The following is a 25227-nucleotide window of genomic DNA, read 5'->3' as shown; positions in this document are numbered from 1 at the left end:
TACAGATATCTGTCATTAGAAATCCTGTTTGCCAAGTTAGTGCATGAGATAAATATTCAAACTAGAATGCGCTGGACTGTGTGCTGTCTACTGGCACAAAATTAAAACTTAAGTGGCATGACGGAGCTTCTGGTGATGGGAAAACTTACACTAGGAAGCCACCCTACACAAGGATATTCACAAGACTTATGCAAAAACAAAAATTATGATTAATTTTCTAACTGCTAGTCTACACAGTAAAATACACATATAGTTCACTTCTTTGTAGAAGCATGTGGAGAAAAAACTAAGACTAAATTAATTTACTGTTTACCACACAACAGCTGCTGCTGCTGCATCCTCTCGGCTCGCAACACTGACTCAACCGAAGATCAATGTTGAATCCTGCCTGACTCAGTTCACTCCTCCATCCAACAGTGATCCACCTCCACTGCCCCAAATCACCCCCTGAAAGTTTCCAGAATTTCTTAACCTCAAACCTTACCTCACCATAATTCCCCAAATCCCTCGCATGCAAACTAACCTTACACCCGCAGAAAGAACTACGATCCACTACCTAAAAACTGACCGTGATATTATAATCCTACCTGCTGGCAAAGGCTCGATCACTGTTGTTTTGAACGGCAAGGATTACCTGGCCAAAGGACTCCACCAGCTGTCGGATTCATCTAACTACAAACCCTTCCACAGTGACCCCATTCAAAAAATCCAGCATGCTCTCCAGTCTCACCTCAAATCCTTGGGCCCATCCCGTAACCTCTCTCCAGAGTCCATCTCTCTCCTCACACTTGCCACTCCTCACACTCCTACCTTCTACATGCTTCCTAAAGTCCATAAACCAAACCACCCAGGATACCCCATAGTAGCCAGTTACTGTGCCCCCACTGAGAGAATCTCTGCTCTCACAGACCAACACCTTCAGCCAATTACTCACAATATACCCTACCACATAAAAGTTACCGACCATTTCTTCCACCAACTCTCCACAGGTCCTGTTCCATTACCACATGGTGCCCTGCTCGTCACTATTGATGCCACCTCCCTTTACATCACCATCCCTAATAACCCATGACCTTACTTCTATTGAACACTACCTTTCCCAATTCCTGACAGATTCCAAACCTACAATCTCCATCCTAGGTGCCATGACCAACTATACCCTCACCCACAATTACTTCTCCTTTGAAGGCATGAACTACAAACAAATCCACAGTACGGCTATGGACACCTGCATGGCACCACGCTATGCCAACCTATTCATGGGCCACCTGTAGGAATCCTTCCTAAACACCCAGAATCCCAAACCCCTCACCTAGTACAGATTCAGTGATGATATCTTCGTGATCTGAATCGAGGGGGAGGGTACCCTATCTAGATTCCTCCAGAACCTCAAAACCTTCTCCCCAATTTGCTTCACCTGGTCCTATTCAACCGATAAGCCACATTCCTCAATGTTGAGCTCCACCACAAAGATAACTACATCAGTACCTCAGTCCATAAGAAAGCTATCAAACACTAACAATACCTCCCCTTCAACGGTTGCCATCCATTCCAAACCAAGAAGTCCCTCCCATACAGCCTAGCCACATATGGCCATCGCATCTGTAGTGACAAAGCGGTCCGTCTCAAAATTTACCAAGGCTCTCACTGACCCCTTCACAGGCCATAATTACCCTCCCAACCTTGCACAAAAATAGCCTTATCTCCCTAGTCACCCACCACCTCCCAAAGTCCCATTGTCTGGCCACAGAGGAGCATCCCCTTTGACCCTCGTGACTCAGTGCCACACAGGACTGGAGTAACTAAATCACGTTCTCCTCCAGGGTTTCTACTACCTCTCCTCATGCCCTGAAAGGAGGAATGTCCTACCCACTATGCTCCCGACCCCTCCCATAGAGGTATTTGCTGTCCACTGAACCTACACATTATACTTGTCCATCTCTACACAACCCCTGCTCCCAAACCCTTACCTCATGGCTCATATCCCTGTAATAGACCTAGATGCATGACCTGTCCCATACATCATCCCACCACCACATACTCCAGTCCGGTCACAAACATCACCTATCCCACCCAAGGCAGGGCTACCTGTGAAACCAATCGTGTAATCCACAAGCTAAGCCGCAACCACTGTGCTGCATTCTATGTGAGCATGACAACCAAGAAGCTGTATGTCCACATGAATGGCCACCCACAAACTGTGGCCAAGAAACAAGTGGACCACCCTTCTGAGCATGCTGCCCAACATGACATCCTTCATTTCAGTGACTGCTTCACAGCTTGTGCCATCTGGAGCCTTCCCACAAACACCAGCTTTTCTGGACTGCGCAGGTGGGAACTCTCCCTGCAATATATCCTACATTCCAGTAACTCTCCTGGCCTTGATCTCCGTTAGTCATTGCCTTACCCATCTTGCCCCTTCCCTGTTCCCATTCCAGCACTACACAGCCCTCTGCTCCGCCAAAACATCCACAGTCTTTTTACTTCCTCCTTTTCCACTACATCCTGCCCTGCCCTCCATATAACCACCTGACTGCACCTAGCTGCCCTGCCCTCTCTCTACATCGTCCCTGCATGCTCCCATAAGCAGCTCTTTACTGTTCCACACCACTATCCAGTTACAACTCCCCCTCCAAGCCCTAGCCTTCTCCTTACCCCCACTACCCAGTTGCTTCTCCACTATATGGTGAGTGGCAACTATCCTCTTCATACATAATACTGTCACATTCCATCCGAAAATTTTCATTGTTTGATTTTAATTATGAAACTAGCAACTTTTCACTATTGTAATAACTGTGTTTATTGTCTGCCTGCTTATCTGAGTTGTAACATGTTTACCTTGCATGCAGCGGGCCTGGGTTCAATTCCCAGCCGAGCTGAAGACTTTCTTCACTCGTGGACTGCGTGTTGTGTTGTCCTCACTATCATTTCATTATCACTGATGTGCAAGTCACCGACATGTGGTGTCACCTGATATAAGAAATGCAATCCAACAGCCAAACCTTCCCAGATGGGGGCCTCCCGGCCATCAACGCCAAACAATCATTTCAGCTCATTTTAACCAAGTTTACTTCCTATCATGTTTAATATTATACACTACAATGCTCTAAGTTACCCAATATAAATAAATGCTTCAACTCCTAGAGCTTAAAAAATCATGCCACTGTATTGGTGTGTTTTATGGCACACAACCCAGTCATTGCATCGTGTGTCGTTGCAAATAGTGGCCTCCCTGAGCATCCTGTTTCTCTTCCCAGAAAACTAACACCTCTTGTTCATTCAGCTGAGCATTGGTATTTAATCTGCATAATACCACTGTTACCACATTTACTAACTCTAACAATATTTAAATACTGATTTTTTTTACTGTGTAACCTAATGGAATATTACTGATTACTGGCAACTAATTTTCTCGCTGAGCCTCTCCTAAGTATGATAATGTGGTAAAACAAGTGCTGTATCATTTGAGAGATATAGGGGCGAGCAAGTGTGCTGGGACTTACCCCAGTTCACTGCTACTAGAGCCACATAATCATAAAGCACCTGTGTGCAGCATTCAACTAATTGCACTATAGTCTAAGGATGAAATTACAAATTAAAGTAGCTTTTCCAAACTTTGTCAGCATACTCTTCAGTATATTAATTTTAAAATTGTTAAATCCCAGAGTGATCAGATGAACATATTTACCTAAACACATAGTTTTAAGGAAAAAAAGGCACTAAATAATAAAGCCAGAAAACCAAAAATTGTTCAGAATGTGCAAATGTATGTCAAAATCAACTGTTACAAGTTTCAAACAATATCCGTAACTCCATTTACTTTTAATAGGCTGTCAAAGACATTTAACATCACTAGCAAACATCGACACATTTAAAATTATTTGAAAACATCAATACTTTTATTTATCAATTTTTATAGTTACAATTTAATTGAAAAGATTTAATAAAATTTTGGTCAAATTTAAGCTTTTACATTACATATTCCATCACTGTGTTTAATCTTTGTCTTTTGGCCTACTGTTATTTGATCGCACAACCCTATTTACTTCTTTGCCTGAATAACCATTTTTCTCAAAACTCTGCTTCAGATGTTTTCATTCGGCATCCAAGTGTTGCAGCATGGAAATTCTTTTGGCTCTGTCAACAAGACTTTTAATGACACCTCTCTTTTGTTGTGGATGGTGGTTGGAGACCTTATACAGATTTCTGTCTGCATGGGTGACTTTCTAAAAGAACTTATTTTTCAACCTTCCATTAGTCTGTCTCATAAATAAAACTTCCAAAAAGCATACTGTACTGTTGTTTTCCATACCCAAGGTAAACTGGATTTTTGGATTTATATCATTTGGATGGACAAACCACAAATGTATCATACACAAATTTATGCCATCGACATTGTTTCTTATTTGCTTTTTATAGAGCTGACTGTTCAAATTTGTTCAAATTTTTCCATTAAAAAAATTGCAATTGCATGGTTTAATGGCTTAACCATTGCAACACAATCAACTTGCTCATAACATTCACTGTTCATTTGACCTGACAAGAAATAAGAAAATGTCCAAAGAGAGCAGTCAGATTCCCTACAAAAAAGAAACGTTACATAGATCATAACTTTGTTAACTCAGATCATAGTGAATAAAAACACTATGCAAAAACTTACAAGAATATCTTTCAAATATCTCATCATTTTACCAAGAAATGTAAAGAACTAATTTTAATTCCTAAGATATTCTTTAAGTTTTGACACGGTATCTTTATTCACTATGATTTCCATTAATGAAGATATTATTTACACAACCAAAGTTTTCCCAAGGGATTTGATGGCTCTTTTTAGACACTACTTTACTTCTAGTCATTTCCAATGGGATAATGCATATTATGAGGTAACCCACAAGGTCCTGTGATCACTAATTTTTCTAGAGAGAAATTCTAACGGTCAGCTCTATCAAAAGCAAATACAAAACCATGTTGATGGTATCGATTTGTGGATGATAGATTTGTGTTTTGGCTACATGGTAAAATAGCTTTAAAAGAATCCTTTTGTTATCTAAATGATGTTGTTGTTGTTGTCATAGTTGTGATATCCAGTCTGAAGACTGGTTTGATGCAGCTGTCCATGCAACTCTATCCAGTGCAAATCTCTTCATCTCTGAATAACTACTACAACTTACATCCTTTTGAATCCGCTTATTGTATTCCTCTATACTCCACAATTTTTAACAACCCCCCCCCCCCCCAACCCAAATGACACGCACACACACACACACACACACACACACACACACACACACACACACAAGAAAAACTTCCAGTACTAAATTGCTGATCTCTCGACGCCTCAGAATGTGTCCTATCAAACGATCCCCAATTCTACATTCTACACATGTGGCGCCACAAATTTCTTTTCTTCCCAGTTATATTCAGTATCTTCTCCTCATTAGTTATGTGACCTACACATCTAACCTTCAGCATTCTTCTGCAGGACCACATTTCAAAAACTTCTATTCTCTTCTTGTCTAAACTGTTGATCGTCCATGTTTCATTTCCATACATGGCTACAATCCATACAAATACTTTCAGACAGGACTTCCTAAAACTTAAATCTATAATCAATGTTAACAAATTTCTCTTCTTCAGAAACACTTTTCTTACCATTGTCAGTTTACATTTTGTAACCTCTCTACTTAAGCCATCATTAGTTATTTTGTTGCCCAAATAACAAAACTCGTCAACTACTTTAAGTGTTTGTTTCCTAATCTAATTCCCTCAGCATCACCTGATTAAATTCAATGACATTTCATTATCACTGTTTTGTTTTTGTTGATCTTCATCTTATACCCTCCTTTCAAGACACTGTAAATTCTGTTCAACTGCTCTTCCAAGTCCTTTGCTGTCTCTGACAGAATTACAATGTCATCAGCAAACCTCAAAGTTTTTATTTCTTCTTATGGAACTTTAATTACTATTCCAAATTTTTCTTTGGTTTCCTTCACTCCCTGGTCAGTATACAGACTGAATAACATTGGGGATAGGCTACAATCCTCACTCCCTTTTCAACCACTGTGTCGTTTTCATGCCCCTTGACTCTTATAACTATCGTCTGGTTTTTGTACTAGTTGTAAATAGCCTTTTGCTCCCTGTATTTTGCCCCTGCTGCCTTCAGAATTTCAAAGAGATTATTCCAATCAACATTGTCAAAAGTTTTCTAAGTCTACAAAGGCTATAAATGTAGGTTTTCCTTTCCTGAATCTATCTTCTAAGTTAAGTCATAGAGTCAGTAGTGTCTCCCATGTTCATACATTTCTCCAGAACCGAAACTGATCTTCCCTGAGGTCAGCTTCTACCAGTTTTTCCGTTCTTTAGTATTTTGCAACCATGACTCATTAAACTGATATTTCGGTACTATTCTCAACTGTCAGCACCTCGTTTCCTTGGAACTGGAATTATTACATTCTTCTTGAAGTCTGAGGATATTTCGCCTGCCTCATTCATGTTGCATAATGGGTGAAGAGTTCCGTCATGGTAAGCTCCCCCAAGACTACCGAGAGTTCTGACACAACACTGTCTACCTCTTGAGCTTTGTTTTGACTTAAGTCTTTCAGTGCACTGTCAAATTCTTTCAGTGCTCTGTCAAATTCTTCTCACATTTATCATATTTCCCACCTCATCTTCATCTACATCCTCTTCCATTATAATAATATCACCTTCAACTTCATCTATGATATTCATACAGCTGCTTCTCTTTTCTCCATAGGATTCTTTCAATTTTCCTGTAAGCGGTAACTATCTTTCCCTGGTGAAATATGCTACTAAAGCCTTACATTCGTCTTTCACTGATCCTGCTTAGGCATTTTGCATTTCCTGCCAATCTCATGTTTTAGACGTTTGTATTCCCTTTTGTCTGCTTAATTTGCTACATTTTTATAATTTCTTCTTTCATTAACTAAATTCAGCATCTCCTGTGTTATCCAAGGCCTTGTCTTCTCACATATTTAAGCCTCTGCTGCCTTCACTATTTCATCTCTCAAAACTACCCACTCATTTTCTACTGTATTCCCTTCCCCTGTTAACTGTTGTCTAATGCTCCCTCTGAAACTCTGAACAACCTCCAGTTCTTTCAACTTATTCAGATTCTATCTCCATAATTTTCTACCTTTTTGCAATTTCTTTAGTTTTAATCTATAGTGCATAACCAATAAATCTACATCTACACCTATACTCTGTAAACCACCATGAGGTGCATGGCAGAGAGTAGGTCTCATTGTACTAGTTATTTGGTTTTCTTCCTGTTGCATTAACATATGGAGCGTGGGAAGAATGAGCGTTTGAATGTCTCTGTGCTTCCAGTAATTATCATAATCTTATCATCACGATCCCTGTGTGAGTGATACATAAGGGGTTGTAGTATATCCTGAGAGCAATCATTTAAAGCCGATTCTTGAAACTTTGTTAACAGATTTTTTCAGGAAGTGAGTCAGAGTTCATTGCTGTATGGTTTAAAGGAGATGGACTTTGTAAAAAATTAAAGTTTCTGCTGATGTTACCTTCTATTATCGCAACTGATATAAATTATGTTTCCTTTCCTTATCTCCTATGAATTTCTTATATCATACTACACACTGATCTTGCCAAAAGCCAAGAAGCAATTCTTCTTGGTGTTGTAGCTCTCAGGGGCACCCTGGGATGCTCTCTGTGTGAGGCACCTCTGAGCATCTCCGTGAGCTGACATCACTTTGGGCTCGTGCAACTATCTAGTTTTACTAGGAGTTGAGCGGGATTTTATTCTGCATCTGGCCAGGGCAGAAACTGATAAGGCTGAAGGCCGGCGCAAGGCTAAATAAGTAATGTATCTGGAAAGACAGCATCAGTTGTTGTGCAGCTGCAAGTGCAACAGCACTGAACAGTGAATGGAGATGCCATGCTATAGGAGGAGCTTTAGGCATTCTCAGCTGTTGGTCTATAAGGCCATTGATGACATAGAAGTTATACGAATAGTAATGTCACAGCGCAAGGGATTCAATAAGGCCTGTCATTGTGTAGCAGGTGTGTTCTGTATTTTATACTTACGCAGAAAGATAAACCTCAACATGCTAATGGTTGGGTTACTGCTGCAATTGTGCAGTATTGTGTGATACAGTAAAAGCCATTACAAGTCTGGAGAGTTTTACTAGCACAGATGTGATTGCTTATTGCACATTTCAAGTGAATGAGGTGTACAATCAGGACATTTGTCAGACACGATAGTTTACATCTCTCTTCAAGAGTCTGCCGTTTCAGTTCCTTCAGTATTTCTGTGACACTCTCCCATGGATTAAACAAACCTAAGTGTGTTTATGCTGCCCTTCTCTGTATATGTTCAATATTCCCTGTTAGGGCTATCTAGTATGAGTCCCACACACTTGATCAATGTTCTAGAACCAGTCACACAAGTGATTTGTAAGCAATTTCTTTTGTAGACTGATTGCACTTCCCCAGTATTCTACAAACAAACTGAAGTCTACCACCTGCTTTACCCATAACTGAACCTATGTGATCATTCCATTTCACATTTCAACAAAGTGTTACACCTAGGTACTTGCAGGAGTTGGCGGATTCCAACAGTGACTCATTGATATTATAGTCAAAGGACACACATTTCTTTTTTCATTTTGTGAAGTGCAAATTGTGGTCAGAGTCCACATCTGCCCCTGGAAATGTCTTACAACTTAAAATCAGGTTTTGAAATCTCTGTCTTAACATTGTATTACCAATCAGGAAACTTCCGCAGTCTCCTGGTCTCTTCTATGTGTACAACCTTATGTCATTGACTCTTAAACCAAACGTTAGTGATGGTTCAATTATGCCGTTTGCAAAGTTCTACCACGAGGGTCCCTCTTTCACTGCTTTCTCCCAGTCCATTTTCACACAGAATTTTTCCTTCTCTTCCCTTTGCATTATCGAATTCCAGTCCTCCATCAAAATTACATTTTCAACTCCTTTAACTATCTGAATAATTTCTTTTATCCCATCACATATTTCTTCAATCTGTTCATCATTTGTAGAGCTAGTTGGCACATAAACTTGTACTACTGTGAAGGATGTTGGTTTTGTGTCCATCTTGGATGTGACAATGCGTTCACTATGCTGTTCATTGTAGCTTACCTGCATTCCTATTTTCTTATTCATAATTAAACCTACTCCTGTATTGCCAACAGCCTTGCCACAGTGTAACACTGGTACCTGTATCACCAAAGTTAGGTGCTGCCGGGCTGGGGTAGCACATGGATGGGTGACCATACCATCTGCCAAACGCTGTTGGCAGGCAGGGTGCACTCAGCCCCTGTGAGACAAACTGAGGAGCTACTTGATTGAGAAGTAGCGGCTCCAGTCTCGTACACTGACATGCAGCTGGGAGAGTAGTGTGCTGACCACAATCCCCTCCATATCTGCATCCAGTGATGCCCATGGGCTGAGCATGACACAGCAACCGGTCAGTACCGTTGGGCCTTCCAAGGCCTGTTCGGATGGAGTTTTCAATACTCCTGTATTGCCGCTATCTGGTTTTGTATTTATAACCCTGTATTCACTTGATCAGTAGTCATGTTCCTCCTGCCTCTTTCTTGGATGATCTACCACCAGAATGGTGCATACAAGACTAAAAGAACATCAAAATCTTCACTGACTAGGGGAAATAGCAAAATCAGCTGCAGCAGAGCGCACTCTTCACTCAGAATATCAAGGAGTGAAGTTTTCTGAAACCAAAAATTTGTCTACAATTACTAAGTCTTTTCTGAGAGTATTTGTATGGCGTATAGCCGTACATGGAAGTGAAACATGGACAATAAGCAGTTTCAACAAGAAGAGAATAGATGCTTTTGAAATGTGTTGCTACAGAAGAATGTTGAAGATTAGGTGGGTAGATCACATAGCTAATGAGGAGTTACTGAATAGAACTGGAGAGAAAAGAAATTTGTGACACAACCTGACTAAAAGAAGGGGTCGGTTGATAGAGGACAGATTCTGAGACAATCAAGAGATCACAAATTTAGTAGTGGAGGGAAGTGTGTGTGTGTATTGGGAGGGGGGAAATAAAAATAATAAAGGGGAGATGAATACAGTAAGTAGATTCAGAAAGATGTAAGCTGCAGTAGTTATTCAGAGGTGAAGATGCTGGTACATGACAGAGTAGTGTGGAGAGGTGGTCAAACCAGTCTTCAAACTGAAGACCACATCATCAACAAGAACAACAACATGACTAAGTATTATCCACTGCTATATAGAGAAGCCATCAAAATACATAATCACAGGGATAATTGTAACAGAAAAGACGAAGCCATGAAACGTAGTGGTACATGGGCAATGGCTCTGCAGAATCGATAGATTGGGTCATACAACCTGGAAGACTTAATAGGAACTAAGACATCTGGTCCTGAAAGCCTTCATTGTACTTAAATACAATAGAACTACACAGCTTAAAAGACCAACAAATTTTTGTTATTGCTCCTCCTGAGGCTCCTTAAAAATGAAATCATCTTTAAGTGGTATATTGCAATAGAGTTATTGTAAATTCTCAAAGTTTACAGTTTTATATCTAAGATAATCAGCTTTGCAAATACAATAAAATACGAAAAACAGATAAAAATGTATAATAGTTAAAGCAAACATCATAATCCCCAAGTGTTGCAGCTTATCAATAATTCAGCCGATTTTCCTTGATACAGTAGGTGATCTCTTCTCTGAGCAATGTGCAAAACTTTTAATGCCACAAATTATAATTAGGTATCTTTTTCTACTTATTAAGGCAGTATACTATAGAGGTTAAGCCACTGGATTCACATTCAGCAGCAGCAGGTTTGAAATACTCAAGCAACATCCAGAAATATGTTTCCGATTATTTCCATAAAACAATTACATTGAATGCTAGAATGATATATTTCATTCTACCATTGTCCAGTTTAAGCTTGCCCTGTCTCTGACAACCTCACAATCAGCTGAATTTTACCCACCAACCTATCTTTTTTCTTCACATCACTTTCATAGGGCGCAGTAATGGAATTCCTTTGGACAGAGCAGTTCACAGGCAGTTGTCAATCAGCATTGAAGAACACAGTCACTGATTCAGTTATAGCTACAAATAGTGAAAGAAACTGCATAGGACATATGAAGAATGGAAATAATGACTTGAGAGATCAACCCTGTGCAAGTCACCATCAATCTGGTACCATTACAACTATGTGAAATCTGTGGAAGAATTATGGCAAATAGGCCCATTTTTGTAAATGATATTAAATGTATCACACAGGACAAAAATGTTTCAAGACGTAATCATAGTATGTTGCCTTTATATAGCACAGTTGTTGACTCTGTACCCAAAACAGGAAGGAAAAAACGTTTATCCACACTGAACTTGTGAAACCTGTTACAGGGGACAGTTTCAGGGTCCACGTATATAGCCAAAAAGGTAGCTTCTGATATTTCACAGGTGAGTGAAGGACTAATTCTGTAAATAATCTTCTAGGCTGTGTCTCAGCTGTTTCTCCACTATATCTTTCTTCCAGGAACGCTATTTCAGTATGATATATAGGAGAACTTCTGTGAAGTTTGTAAAGTAGAATGGGCACTGGCAGAATTGAAGCTGTGAGTGTGGATCATAATTCGTGCCTGGATAACTAGTCGGGAAGAGCAATGCCACTGAAATACAATGTTCAAGGTTTGTGACCCAGTCTGATACACAGTTTTAATCTGCCAAGACATTACAAGTCTCCACTTGTCCTAATAAAACTTGTCCTAATAAACCCAGTCAGTACTCCCATTTACTTGCAGATTTTGTTTCTATGTTAATAGCAGGTTTGGAAATGATACAGATGACTGTAATTCTTCAGTTTTTCTGACATATATCACGTATGACAATTTTTTGGGCACAAGCAGATCTTTATGGCAGACAGGCACAAGTACCTGACCATTCACCTAAGAACTTTCTGCAGTTTTCTTTGTAAGTAATACTCTTGGATTACATGCAAACATACTCAGTAAACTATACACTGAATAGACAAAAGTCATGAGATAGTGATCTACACATACACAGGTGGTGGTAGTATGGTGTACACGAGGGGTAAAAAAAGTATTGCATTGGCAGAGCTGTCGTTTTTACTCAGGTGATTCATGTGAAAAGGTTTCCAACTTGATTATGGGTGCATGACAGGAATTAACAGACTTTGAATGTGGAATGATAGTTGGAGCCAGAGACATGTAACATTCCATTTCAAAAATCATTTGGGTATTCAGTATTCCAAAATCCACCTGAGTGTGTCGAGAACACCATGTTTCAGCAATGCAGTGGCCAACAGCCTTCACTGAATGATAGAGAGCAGTGACTTTTGCATAGAATTGTCAGTGCTAACAAACAAGCAACACTGTGTCAAACAACCGCAGAAATCAACGTGGAATGTATGACAAATATATCTGTTAGGACTGTATGGCGAAATTTGGCATTAATGGGCTATGGCAGCAGATGACAAATGTAAGTGCCTTCGCTAACAGTACGACATCACTTGCAGCACCTCTCCTGGGCTCATGACCATATGGGTAGGGTCCTACACAACTGAAAAACCATGGCCTGGTCAGATGAGTACTAATTTCAGTTGGTAAGGACTGATGGTAGGGTTCGAGTGTGGCGCAGACCCCACAAAGTGAAGGACCCAAGTTGTCAACAAGGCACTGTGCAAGCTGGTGGTGGCTGTGTTTACATGGCATGGGCTGGGTCCTCTGGTTTAACTGAACCAATAACTGACTGGAAATGGTCATGTTCGGCTACCGGGAGACTATTTGCAGGCATTTATGGACTTCATGTTCCAAAACAAAAATGGAATTTTTGTGGATGACAATGCACCATGTCAGTGGGCCACAACTGTTCTGGATAATTCGAGTGAATGCAGGGCCACTCAGATCGCCCAACATGAATCCCACCTAGCATTTGTGGGACATCACTGAGAGGTCATTTAATGAACAAAATATTGTTTCAGCAAGATTTTTGTAATTATGGACAGCTATAGGGGCATCATGGCTCAATGTTTCTGTAGGGGCCTTCCAACGGCTTGTCCATGCCACATCGAGTTGCCAAACTATGCCGGGCAAAAGGAGGACCGACACGATGTTAGGAGGTATCACATGACTTTTGTCACCTCAGCTTACAGCTGGTGATTACAGCCAACGGTTCCTTTGATGCTTAAAAGTTTTGAAATTGAAGCAATAATCACTTACACAGTAAGAATAAATATAAAAAAATATTTTTTGTTGGTAGTATTGTTTCTATTTTCAGTAACAAAAAGGGTGACTGACCAGCTGCAGGTGTTGGGTGCTGACCATTTTCAAAGGCATCAGAAGATTCTTCCTTTACAGCTTCATTTATCTGTGTTGCCCATTTGATGATCACTCCTTCAATTGCACTTTTCAAGTACAGGTCTACTTTTTCGCCTTTGCTAAAATGGGGGGTAAAAAAAAGAAAAACAATTTACTGTAACATTATACGAATCCCGTAATGGACATTGGTTCAAATTTTGGATATGCACTGAAATCAAAAATTAAAAATTTTAGTGCTACAAAGAGGACTGACATTCCCCTCCTAAAAGAATATGCTACCAACTAAAAGATCAAATTTAAGTGAACAGTTCATAAACCTATTATCCTCTCCATTTTTCTTCAACAGTAGTGGCCAGTAATGGGAGATTAATAGCCATGCACTAGTGTCTACTAAATAATTTGTTGAAATAACTAACAGACACCAAAGAAATGAAGAGGACTGTCTTATGGTCACAAATCACGGAGGAAAAAAAACGAATTCATACAAACAAAAGAAGAAGCCAGGGTAAGAAAAGGTCAAAAGAATCATGGTTGGTTGGTTGTTTGGGGAAGGAGACCAGACAGCGTGGTCATCGGTCTCATCAGATTAGGGAAGGAAGTCGGCCGTGCCCCTTCAGAGGAACCATCCCAGCATTTGCCTGGAGTGATTTAGGGAAAGCACGGAAAACCTAAATCAGGATGGCCGGACACGGGATTGAACCGTCGTCCTCCCGAATGCGAGTCCAGTGTCTCAAAAGAATCATGCTACTGAAAAATGTGGAAAGAAAATCAGAAATGAAGAATTAGTTATACAGAAGGACCTTGACAAGGCACCTACGGGGAAAAGTATGTATGAATTGATTGGAGTAAGGATGAAGTAAAAGCCCAAAGAGGAAGAGTGTATAAAAAAGTACAAGAGAGAATAGTTTTTAGTATAATAAAATGCTACTGTAAATTCAAAATGCTGGCAACAGCACAAAGCTCTCTGTCACAACTACTGTGCTTTTACTCTGCATGATATATCACTAAAGCACTGCAACATTATTAGTATCACACTGGTTCCATGTACATGGACCTATACCCGCTGCAAGCAAAACATACATACATACATCTCTAATGTAGAATGTCATTATGAGGGGACTTAAAAAAGTAAGTTACACATTATTATGGAAGGCCAAGTAACTTCTGCTGAATACTGCACTACATTTCAAAATGACAGAGATACATGATACTATGTTTCAATGTAGTTATCAAGTCTCTGTAAATAATGGTCAGAACATTCTACCGTCTGTTCAGTTCCTCAATGATAGAAATCTGCTCCTTGGTCACAGAGCCATTTGAGGACTGCTGTGGGAACACCCTCATTGCTGAAAAACATGCAAATTGCTGCAAATCAGTTCCTCAATTGCCTGTGCATCATCGTACGAGGAAAATATCTATGGCCTGCCTTCTGATCAACATCACCCATATCTGTGAGGCTATGGTCAAATTGTTAGCACAATTTCACTATGGCTGGACACTGTATTTGGCCCAGAATTTCACGGTGAATCTGTGTGTAATTTAAATTTTTTGCCCACAAGAATTGTACTGTCCCATGTATTTCAAGTTTGAAGTACATTTACAGTTGCCATGCCATTTCATACCACACTGTACAGCAACTGTTATCCATACTACAGCAGAATTGTGCCTGCTGGATATCCAGAAATTAACACTCTCTTTTGACAATGCATCACTCTTGTTGCACAATGGTCTTAGTGTGAGATGACTTGTGTAACTTACCTTCGACATCAGCACAAGCCAATAAAAAACATGTGCTGTGATGCATTCATTCTGCAGTTAATCATGTCATTTTATAACAATAGGCCCTGGGAGGTAACAGAGACTATGTTATAGTTCATCTTTTAACCAGAAAAAAGATTTGGCCACATCCTAGATAAATTACAAGACACGAGAGAGGAGGCGTTATTAGATAGAGACTGCATTAGCTATCTGTGGGACATAAGGCATTACTAGACAGAGAATGGATCAGCTGATACTTTTCTGGATTTAAAGTCATCTGTAAGTAAGCCAATATAAACAGCATGCTTGGCCAGGACACAAGAACTTAGTTCAGTTACAACGTGAAAACTGCATTCGTGGCATCATTGTTGAACATTGTACTGAATTACAGAATAAAAGGAAAACTGCATTAAAGTGTCACTACAGGTCAGTATACACACTCCCATTCCAGGCATTGCCAGAATTCAATGTGAGTTGCTAGGGCAAAGTTAGCCTAAACTGCTTGGGGGAGGGGGGAGGGGGTCACCTATGGTGAACACAGTAATGGAAGTTCTAGTAATACCCCCTATGGCATCCAACATACAACTCCAGTTATTCACCATATGTTTGGTGTTCTCAAAACGAAGAAGAACGGTTGCCAGTTTCCTTTAGATCTGACAGCCAAGAATGCTGTCACTGACTGTTTTTCCTCTTTTAATCGATGTTTTGAATCTTCCACAGCATTTAACCTCATTTCAAAATTCTGAAGCAATTATGCCTGGAAGTGTGGCAGATAATCTAAGATGAGTAATGAATACTCATAGCAACAAAGTGAATAACAAATTATTTAAGTTATAGCAAAAGTCAATTATTTGTACTGATAAATTCACAGAGCACCAATAGCATTCTTAGCTTTTGTAAGTGCAAGTTATTTCCTAAAAAAGGAAAGATGAATAATGGGGGTAATAGATAGAGTAATAACCTATTGAACTTTATTCCTGCACAGATTGGAATCAAGCTTCAAAGGCTTCTTCAGCATCTTGTATGAGTGTTGAGTGAAGGCAAGTCAAACTAATTGTTAAAGTGCATTGTGTCATTCTGTGGCTGTTTAAAATTAACTGTGTGATACGAAGTCTCATCTACTGTGATGTCAGAGATGTTATTTGATTTCTGAATGGCCAGGCATTCAGTTAATAGAAATTTATCATAAACTATGGGGAGTGCATGATAATAAAGTAATGAATTACATAAATGTGCAAAATCAATGTGGAATGTTTTGATAACACAGTAACTAATGAATGCAATGTGTGAAAGCGATGTGAATTGTTCAACAATGGCCAGTGATGATTTGAAGACTTAACTGAAGAATGAAATCAAACAAATGGCTTTTCACAAGATTCATAGATTTGTTAGGCAGGAAACATTTTGGAAGTGATGCCAAGGTAAACAATACAATGAACAACTGGCTTAACAGAGTGGTAGCAGCAGACTACAACATGGGAATTCTGAAGGTTGGTTACAGATACGACAAATTGTTTAGTAACAGTGATGTTTATGTAGAGAAGTAAAGTAAGATTCAATTCATTGAGTGACATGTTTCTTGTTACTATATTTTTTTAAATTTATTGTAGCCAAAAAGCAATTACTTCCTGGACTAAGTAAAATTATATGGACTACAGAGGGGCGAGGAAGCAGGAGAAGAGGGAGGAAGTTATGTCACTCAGGATCCGAGCTGAGAGAGCCCATCTTGTATGAGGAAGACGAGAGGTAAATATGAAGGGCAATACCTCAGAGGCAGTGGGAGCTTGGTACAATATTTTAAATTCTGAGTTAGACAATTCATTGGTAGCCCTATGCCAGCTTCAGTTCAGATATGCCATCTCATTGTGGACTGCCATCACTTATTTTGTTTTTGTACTTATGTAACAAGTATTACAAGTCACTTCAGCAGCAACTTAACAGATAAGGTAAAGAGTTACACAGTCAGGTAAGCCTGTACCTCTCAGTAATATCAACTAGGGCTTGGTGAACTCTCTCCACTCCAGCTGGCATTGGCAGTAGTGTATGGCCAGTAATTTTTCCTCTAACTTCATACACAATGCTTTTGAGTTCATGTATATGTCTTTGTATATCCTCTGCCACAACTTTTGGCCATCCTCTGTGATTCCCAGGGTTTGATAGAAGAGGTACAAAAACCTGTAAATAAGAAATGATAAAATATGATACCAAAATGCCAACTAACCTCCAAATGACACCACAGAATAAAATAGATCTGAGGGCAACTGTAGGTCATAGCTGAAATCACTGACTTTCATCCAGTTGTATCAAACAAAATAGTATGAAAACAATGACGTAAAAAATGACAAATATTTAAGTTTGTATACCAATATAAGTCAATGTAGTCAAATATTTAAATTATTTAATGAGCAGAATGTAAGAAGACTGTGCAGAAATTTTACAATTTATGTATTATGCTATGAGTCCAAAATGCTGCTGTGTTTGAATATATCGTTTATTACAATATGCCTATTCTGGCACGATTGCCATCTTCAGGTTATCTGTGGAAAGCACATCATTTGGTACAATATTTTAAATTCTGAGTTAGACAATTTAATGTATTATAGAATTACGGTTTGTTACATATATCACGTGGTCTTGACATCCATATGACATCGATGTCTCAGATGCTGTCACATTACTGTATAAGTTTGGTCCTTTGCTGTTGGTGGAGCTATAGTAGGTGTTAAACTTTTGCTGGAGCAGTTATTTGTGAAGATGTTTAATTATGACAGTTTATTTCATAATGATGTTGCTTGACAGCTGTATTGACAGTAGAGCCAGCAATGTTATATAGTTAGAGGCTGTTTGCTTCTGTGGTATTCTGCAAGTCGTGTCTTTGTTCTTACCAGCAAACAGCCTGTAACCATACAATATCGCCGACTCAACTGTCGGATTCATGCTAATGGCAGCCAAAGTGTAACACCCAACTAGAAACAAAGGTGGAACCTAAGGTCTCTGCTGAGATGATGTCTACTGGTGCAGTTTCTGGCCAGTGGAAGAAGCAGTCTATCAGTGTTAATAACTAACGTTGGCCATTCCTTGGAAGTAAGGGGCCGAGCAAACTGATATGAATGTGTGCAAATTGAGCTGTTGTATCCAGAAAATTGCCCACTGGTGAATGCACATCTGTTGACTTTGCTGATTGTCGTGTTGCTGCACCAACTCCTAGATGGTGCAACGCCTAGTGCATGGGTAGGAAAGGGTGAGATTTGTCACTGGAAACTTTGCAGTACAACCTGGCGTTGGCACCAGGAAACTCTACTGTCTGAAATTTCAGCGATGTTTCAGAGTCTTTAAGCAGGTCGTGCAGCTCCTGGTCTGACTGTTGTGCTGCCACGAGATCTGTAAAATCCATGAAACGAGTTATGGTCCCAATGTGGGAGAGGCAGTCGGCCATTATATTCCAGAGATGTGTTCTATATCTGTGCTGCACTGAGAAATGTAGATCAACTGGTTGTGCCTCCGAGGTGAACAATTCATGTTATTTTGTCGGAAGGCATATGCGAGCAGCTTATGGTCAGTAGAGATGGTAGATTCTCTGGCCTCCAGTTGAGATCGTGAATATTTAATGGCTCCCTAGATCGCTAAAACCACTTTGTCATTGGCATTCCATTTCTGTTGAGACGGAGATAGCTCATTCCAGAAGAATCCTAGTGGCTGTCATGCTCCATCACAAAGTTGTTGCAGTGCCATGCTGACTGCCATCTGACTCGCATCAAATGCCATTGCAAGTGGTGCAGTCAGTTGCTTCAAAAGCCAAGATCATTTCATCCATTCATGAAACTGGTGAGTTTCCCTTGCCCTTTGTGTCAGTGAATGCCGCTGTTAACAGTGCTTGCAACTCTGGTGCATGAGGTAGATGTCGCCAATAGAAATTGAGGACACTGAGGAAATGACGTAGTTCCCTGCAGGTCTTTGGGCAGGTCATCTGCAGAATGGCTTCACCTTTCTCCAGCATGGGCAGCGAACCTGATGGTGTGATGCTGTGGCTCAAAAAACCAACTTGTGCCAGGCTGAAGACATACTTGGGGGTATATAGAAGAATGCCATACCATTCCAATCTTCTGAACACTTTGATAAGATGCTGCTAATGTTGCTCCACAGAGATAGAAAAGAACAAAATGTCACTGAGATAAGCAAAACAAAGTTTTAGCCCTTGTAGCTTCGAGTCGATAAATCTTTGCCACATTTGCGCTGCATCTCGTGAGCCAAATGTTATGAACCAACTCTCAAAAAGGCTAAAAGGAGTAATAAGGGCTATCTTTTGTGTGTGTGCTCCTGCCAACAGAATCTGCTTATATGCCTTTGCACAGTCTAAACCAATGAATCCAGTCATGCCACACAATGCATAATTATACTCCCAAAGCAATGGGACGGGATAACTATCAGGGACAGTTCTAGCTTTTACAGCCCAACAGTCACTACAAGGGTGCCATCCACCATTCTGCTTTGGTACTAAGTGTAGTGGACATGACCAGAGCCAACTCAACAGCCGCATCACACATTCACAAATCATGCCATCAAATTCCGCTTTTTTTGCGGCAAGTCAACCTGGTACCAAGCGGCAAGATCAGCATGAGACTGTATGTGATGCACAGTCTCATGGGGTATCTCCTTTGGTGCTCCCGGAGGTCTAGCCAGTGTTGGGAATCTCAGCATACTCACCACTGGTGTCTTGCATGAGCTGAGCTGTGTGCACTGCCCCATCTCAACGAAAACCTGCAGCTATTAACCCAATGACGCCATTGACAAGCCACATATTTGCTATGTCAGGAAGCAGTTGATAATGTGCCATAACATCCACACCTATTATGGGTTCTGACACGTCTGCAACCGCGAAATCCCATGTTAAGTCACACTGTAGTCCAAGGTCCAGGCTGATTCATAGCATTCCGTACATTGGTATAGCTGAATTGATGACAACAGTCAGGCAGAAGGCAGTACAGATCCATTTGCTGGGCATCTTCATGCACGGGAACACACATTAAGTAAAAACCAGTATCTATGAAGTTCATTCAAACAAAACCCGGTCAGTGCGTCTACCTTTGCCTTACACGTAAGGTGGCACCACATAGCTGCGGGTATGGTAGCGCCATCTATTGGTAGGAAGATTGATATGTGCACACCGTTTGATGCTGCATAGCGACAGTGTGGTTTCACGATGTAGAGAAGGTGGTCACACAAGTTATCGTACACTACCGAACATGCAGGCGAGTAACCAGGAACAACGAGGAGTGATTCGATTTTTGACGGCGGTCAGAGCTGGAGGCCGTGAAATGTGTCGATGGATGAAGGCTGTGTATGGTGAGTACATTCTGAGTTGTTTAAGTGTCATGGAATGGCACAAAAGATTCCTCGAGAGGCGCAAGTCACTAGAAGATGATGCTCATCCTGGCCAGGCTCATTGTGTCATCACACTGGATATGGTTGCGGTAGTGAATGCTTTCAGTCTTGGACAACAGCAGAATCACTGTTGACAAGATCCACTGTTTACTTTGTGTTATCGGTTGCACAATGAAGTGTGAGATTGGTTTCAGGCCTGGATCTTACAGCACCCAACTAGTTTCTTCAAGGATTGAATCGACAGGCTAGTGTCGCAATGGGATAAATGTGCCAACAGTTTCGGCGACTATTTTTGAGTTTGTATACTGTTTATAACTACATTTTTGAGTTAATAAAATCATTACCCTTACTCTACACTAGTGACTGGGTTTCACTTGAATGCCCCTTATACAAGTTATTTCTGCCCAGATTTACAGTCACTGATGAATAGGCACTGACACGATGCCCAGAAACTTATCAGCATGTCTACATCTGATTGCCACCAGCATTTGGGTGTGAACATAGAATTGTACCTTGCCTCCCAGGTCCCCAAATCTGCTGTGATACCAGCCAACAGCGGGCTTGTCAGTATCTGACGTCGACAAAGAGGAAGATGAGCGGCTCCTTGATTTCTTGCAATAATAACCCCTGTCTCTGCTGCAGTCACCCCTAGTCAATAATTCTTCCATCTTCTTGGTTAGTAGATCCACTCTGGCGGAAAACATGTCATAATCGGCCAGTGTTACCATGTGCAACGACAAGCTGTTGCACACCACCATAACTGTATCACTGGTGCAGGTGTTATAGCATAAAATTTGTCAAATAACTCCACTACAGCATCTAAGGGCATTCCGGTTTGTGACACAATAATGCCTTTCACCTGTGGTGGCAGAGCAATTACTCTACAGTGTGTGCAAAAGACTATCAGGCACGGCTCCCACGTCCACCTCACTCAGCAGGTGTCATAAATATTGTGAACATCTTTTGTCGCCAATGTATTATTGGGTTAGAACTTGTCTGATGTCTTCTTCCTGTGAAGTGGAAACCTGTCATGTCAGTTTCATTTTTAACTTCTCATCTGCATTCATCGTAGGCAAAGTGGTGATCACATCTTCGATCTCCATTCCGTATTTCTGATCCAGCTGGTGAATTTAGTTGCATCTGCGATTATTCCAGCATAGAGAAAGCTTGCTTCCACCTGCAAAAATCATAATGTTGAGTTATGTGGCCAAAATAGTGGCAAATGATACCGAAGGCACGGGCTTCATCAATGCATACATCATGTTGAACGCAGGTCCTTCCTGTGATATAATGTGGCTAATTCTATCATGTCATGATCACCATTGTTGGTAAGGACTTGTGTCTGTGGCTGTCTGGACAAATTACTATGCACATATTATTAGCCAGCAATATAATAAAAGACTCTCTTCACATCAGATTCAGCAACACTTTATTCTGATGTACAGAGAGCTGGTAAATGACGAATGTTGGAGGCATTTTACATGGAAGGAGAATTGACCCAACAATTAGAACATACAACAGTCAAAAGCAACTCTACAGGGTGTTACAAAAAGGTACGGCCAAACATTCAGGAAACATTCCTCACACACAAAGAAAGAAAATATGTTATGTGGACATGTGTCCGGAAATGCTTACTTTCTATGTTAGAGGTCATTTTATTACTTCTCTTCAAATCACATTAATCATGGAATGGAAACACACAGCAACAGAACGTACCAGCGTGACTTCAAACACTTTGTTACAAGAAATGTTCAAAATGTCCTCCGTTAGCGAGGATACATGCATCCACCCTCCGTCTCATGGAATCCCTGATGGGCTGATGCAGCCCTGGAGAATGGCGTATTGTATCACAGCCGTCCACAATACGAGCACGAAGAGTCTCTACATTTGGTACCGGAGTTGCGTAGACAAGAGCTTTCAAATGCCCCCATAAATGAAAGTCAAGAGGGTTGAGGTCAGGAGAGCGTGGAGGCCATGGAATTGGTCCGCCTCTACCAATCCATCGGTCACCGAACCTGTTGTTGAGAAGCGTACGAACACTTCAACTGAAATGTGCAGGAGCTCCATCGTGCATGAACCACATGTTGTGTCATACTTGTAAGGGCACATGTTCTAGCAGCACAAGTAGAGTATCCCGTATGAAATCATGATAACGGGCTCCTTTGAGCGTAGGTGGAAGAACAAACTAAAATAGCTCTAACATGGAAAGTAAGCGTTTCCGGACAGATGTCCACATAACATCTTTTCTTTATTTGTGTGTGAGGAATATTTCCTGAAAGTTTGGCAGGACTTTTTTATAACACCCTGTATAACTAATTAACAAAGGAATAAAAAACTATTCTAAGAGTAAGTGCATAAGCATCACAGAACACAGCACCTTTGGCAGCCAGCATGGAAACACTTTGACAGTGTTACAAAATTAAACGTGAAAACCACATGACTTGCACAGCACTGTATTGTCACTTCTGTCTGCTACACCAGTTTGCAGCATCTCGTCCATCGTTTCATTAGTGACACGCAAGATAGCCAGTGCTAGGAAGTGTGCTGTATGCCATACAGGTGGACCATTGGATTTGCAGGAGAAAATATCTGTGCTAATTTTTGAACAGATTTTATTCATACGAACTTTCCACAACATGAAACTGTCTGCCATCACCCACAGAAACTTGCTGCAATGAACTTCTCAAATATTTGACACCTCAACACGATATCAAGGTTGTCTGGTTTGATTTCCTTTTTTTGCTCCATTTATAAAAAGACTGCATCCCCCCCCCCCCCACTCTCCTCACACACACACACACACACACACACACACACACACACACACACACACAAACACACACACAAAATATTTGTATGCCAAATCCATTTCTGAACGTGTCCTAATTTCTAGATCCTTTGCAGATTCGCTGGTGGTTACTGGAGATATATCATCAGCATACATGATCACTGTTTCCTTTACAGCTTCCGGCATGTCATCTACATATAGAATAAATAGTAATATGGTCCCAATACCAAATGTTGGAGTATACCATATTATAGCTCTTTGAATACTGAAAGCACATTTTCGATTCTGTTCCCATGTTTGTATGTTATCTCTACATATTCTTGCCTATTTTCAATAAATGACTTGATAATATTTACTGTTCTGCCTCTTATGCCATACTGGTTAAATTTTTCTAATAGAAGTCTCTGACACACGCAAGCAGAAGTCTCTGATAAGTCAAGGAAGATACTACAGACTTGTTTCTGATTTTCCAGTACCCTGACTACATATGCTGTGAAGTCTGCAACTACTATCTTTGTGGATCGACTGACTGCAAATTATATTTCATTGGGCCTATTGTCTACAAAAGTAGCTTATGCATAAGACATTGTACAAGTCAGTTTACAAGTATACAGGCAAAAGTAATTTCTATGCTTCCTTATTTAAGATTACAATACAACACTTCATACATTAAGTATTTGCAGTACAACTTGCTCAAAATGGAATCGCATGGGATCAAAATAATTTTCCAAACTGGAAAAGTTTCTAGATTACACAGAACACAATAGGTTACAAAAAAATTTGTCAAGTGCTATGCACACAAGTATAAATTTGTAGCTTTCTACATATTTACTTACCTTTACTCTTGTACAGTAGGTAGATATTTACTTACTGTATACTGTACAATAGAACACACTATATTATTATACTAACTGATACATAATATGGCATGTCTGTGTTTTTACCAACTCATACATAATATGGTATGTCTGTGTTTTTACTTTAACTTCGGATTCATATATTGTTGTACACACACACACACACACACACACACATTATTCCTGTGTTTGTTTAATTTACATGTCACTTTTTTTTACCACATACCAAGGAGGGAAACCTCTTTGAATTTCCTGTTCAGAATTGTTTTTTCTACGAAATTTTTTGTACTATACAGTAGATCCACCTGCTTGGGAGAATTTGTGTGTGTTGGAAATTGCAAAACACTGTTATGCATGCTATTGCATCTTCAGGCTTGTTAATTTTTCTATGGACATTATTTTGCTCCTCCTCCTCTTGTTTTGTGCCCTCCTCAACATTTTAGACAGAAAGTCATCACTCTGAACATAGTCATCTGGACTACATGAAATGTTTTTCAGTTGAATTAATTCAGCAACTGCTGCAGGATTTTCTTGAGCTTGGATGAGTAAAGAAGCATCTTGTCCATCACTTCCAAACCCTGCTTTGTTCAAGCACTTGATGACAGCTTCGGGCTTTATTTCCCTTACTGCTAAGCCAATACAGTTCACTACATCCAGGACAGGAACAAACTGTGCAAGAGCAAACACACTTTCAGTCGCAAAGAATAAGCGACTACATCAATAATCGCCTATAATGGAACTTGAATGCATAAATAACCTCCTGGTCCATGGGTTGTGAGAGACTGGTTGAACCTGGTGGGAACTTAGTCAATTTCAATCTGATAACTTGACTTCTGAGTGGCAGGTTGCACTGTCTATGGAAAGGAGAACTTAGAGATTTCCTTTTTTCATTTTGGCAATGAAAGAGCCCAGCCACTCTTCCATTGAAATATTTACAATGCACACCTTCTTATAGCTTTGTCATACGACACGAAGTTTACTGATGTCTATATTCTCAAAACAATGGGTTTTTGCTACCTTTCCAATCACCAGTGGCTTCTCCAGTTCACTCAACATGTTTCCACACAGCAGTACAGTGAGTCTTTCCTTGGACATTTTCCACTG

At 40.3% G+C, this 25227-nt stretch overlaps 1 protein-coding gene across 1 annotated transcript in view; it reads right to left on the bottom strand.

Moving 5' to 3' along the window:
* LOC124593960 (dynein beta chain, ciliary-like) overlaps nt 1-25227 on the bottom strand; it is a 746507-nt gene that overhangs the window by 671556 nt on the left and 49724 nt on the right. Inside the window, exons 4-5 of the mRNA XM_047132308.1 lie at nt 17075-17271; nt 13318-13457 (exon numbers count right to left, since the gene is read on the bottom strand). Of these exons, the coding sequence (XP_046988264.1) occupies nt 13318-13457; nt 17075-17271 (337 nt within the window). The remainder of the gene's footprint in view (nt 1-13317; nt 13458-17074; nt 17272-25227) is intronic.

The sequence above is a fragment of the Schistocerca americana genome, chromosome 2, assembly GCF_021461395.2.
Source record: "Schistocerca americana isolate TAMUIC-IGC-003095 chromosome 2, iqSchAmer2.1, whole genome shotgun sequence".
NCBI classification, from domain to species: Eukaryota; Metazoa; Arthropoda; class Insecta; order Orthoptera; family Acrididae; genus Schistocerca; species Schistocerca americana.
Note: the sequence above shows the minus strand (reverse complement) of the source record. Positions and strands in the feature narration are given on the sequence as shown.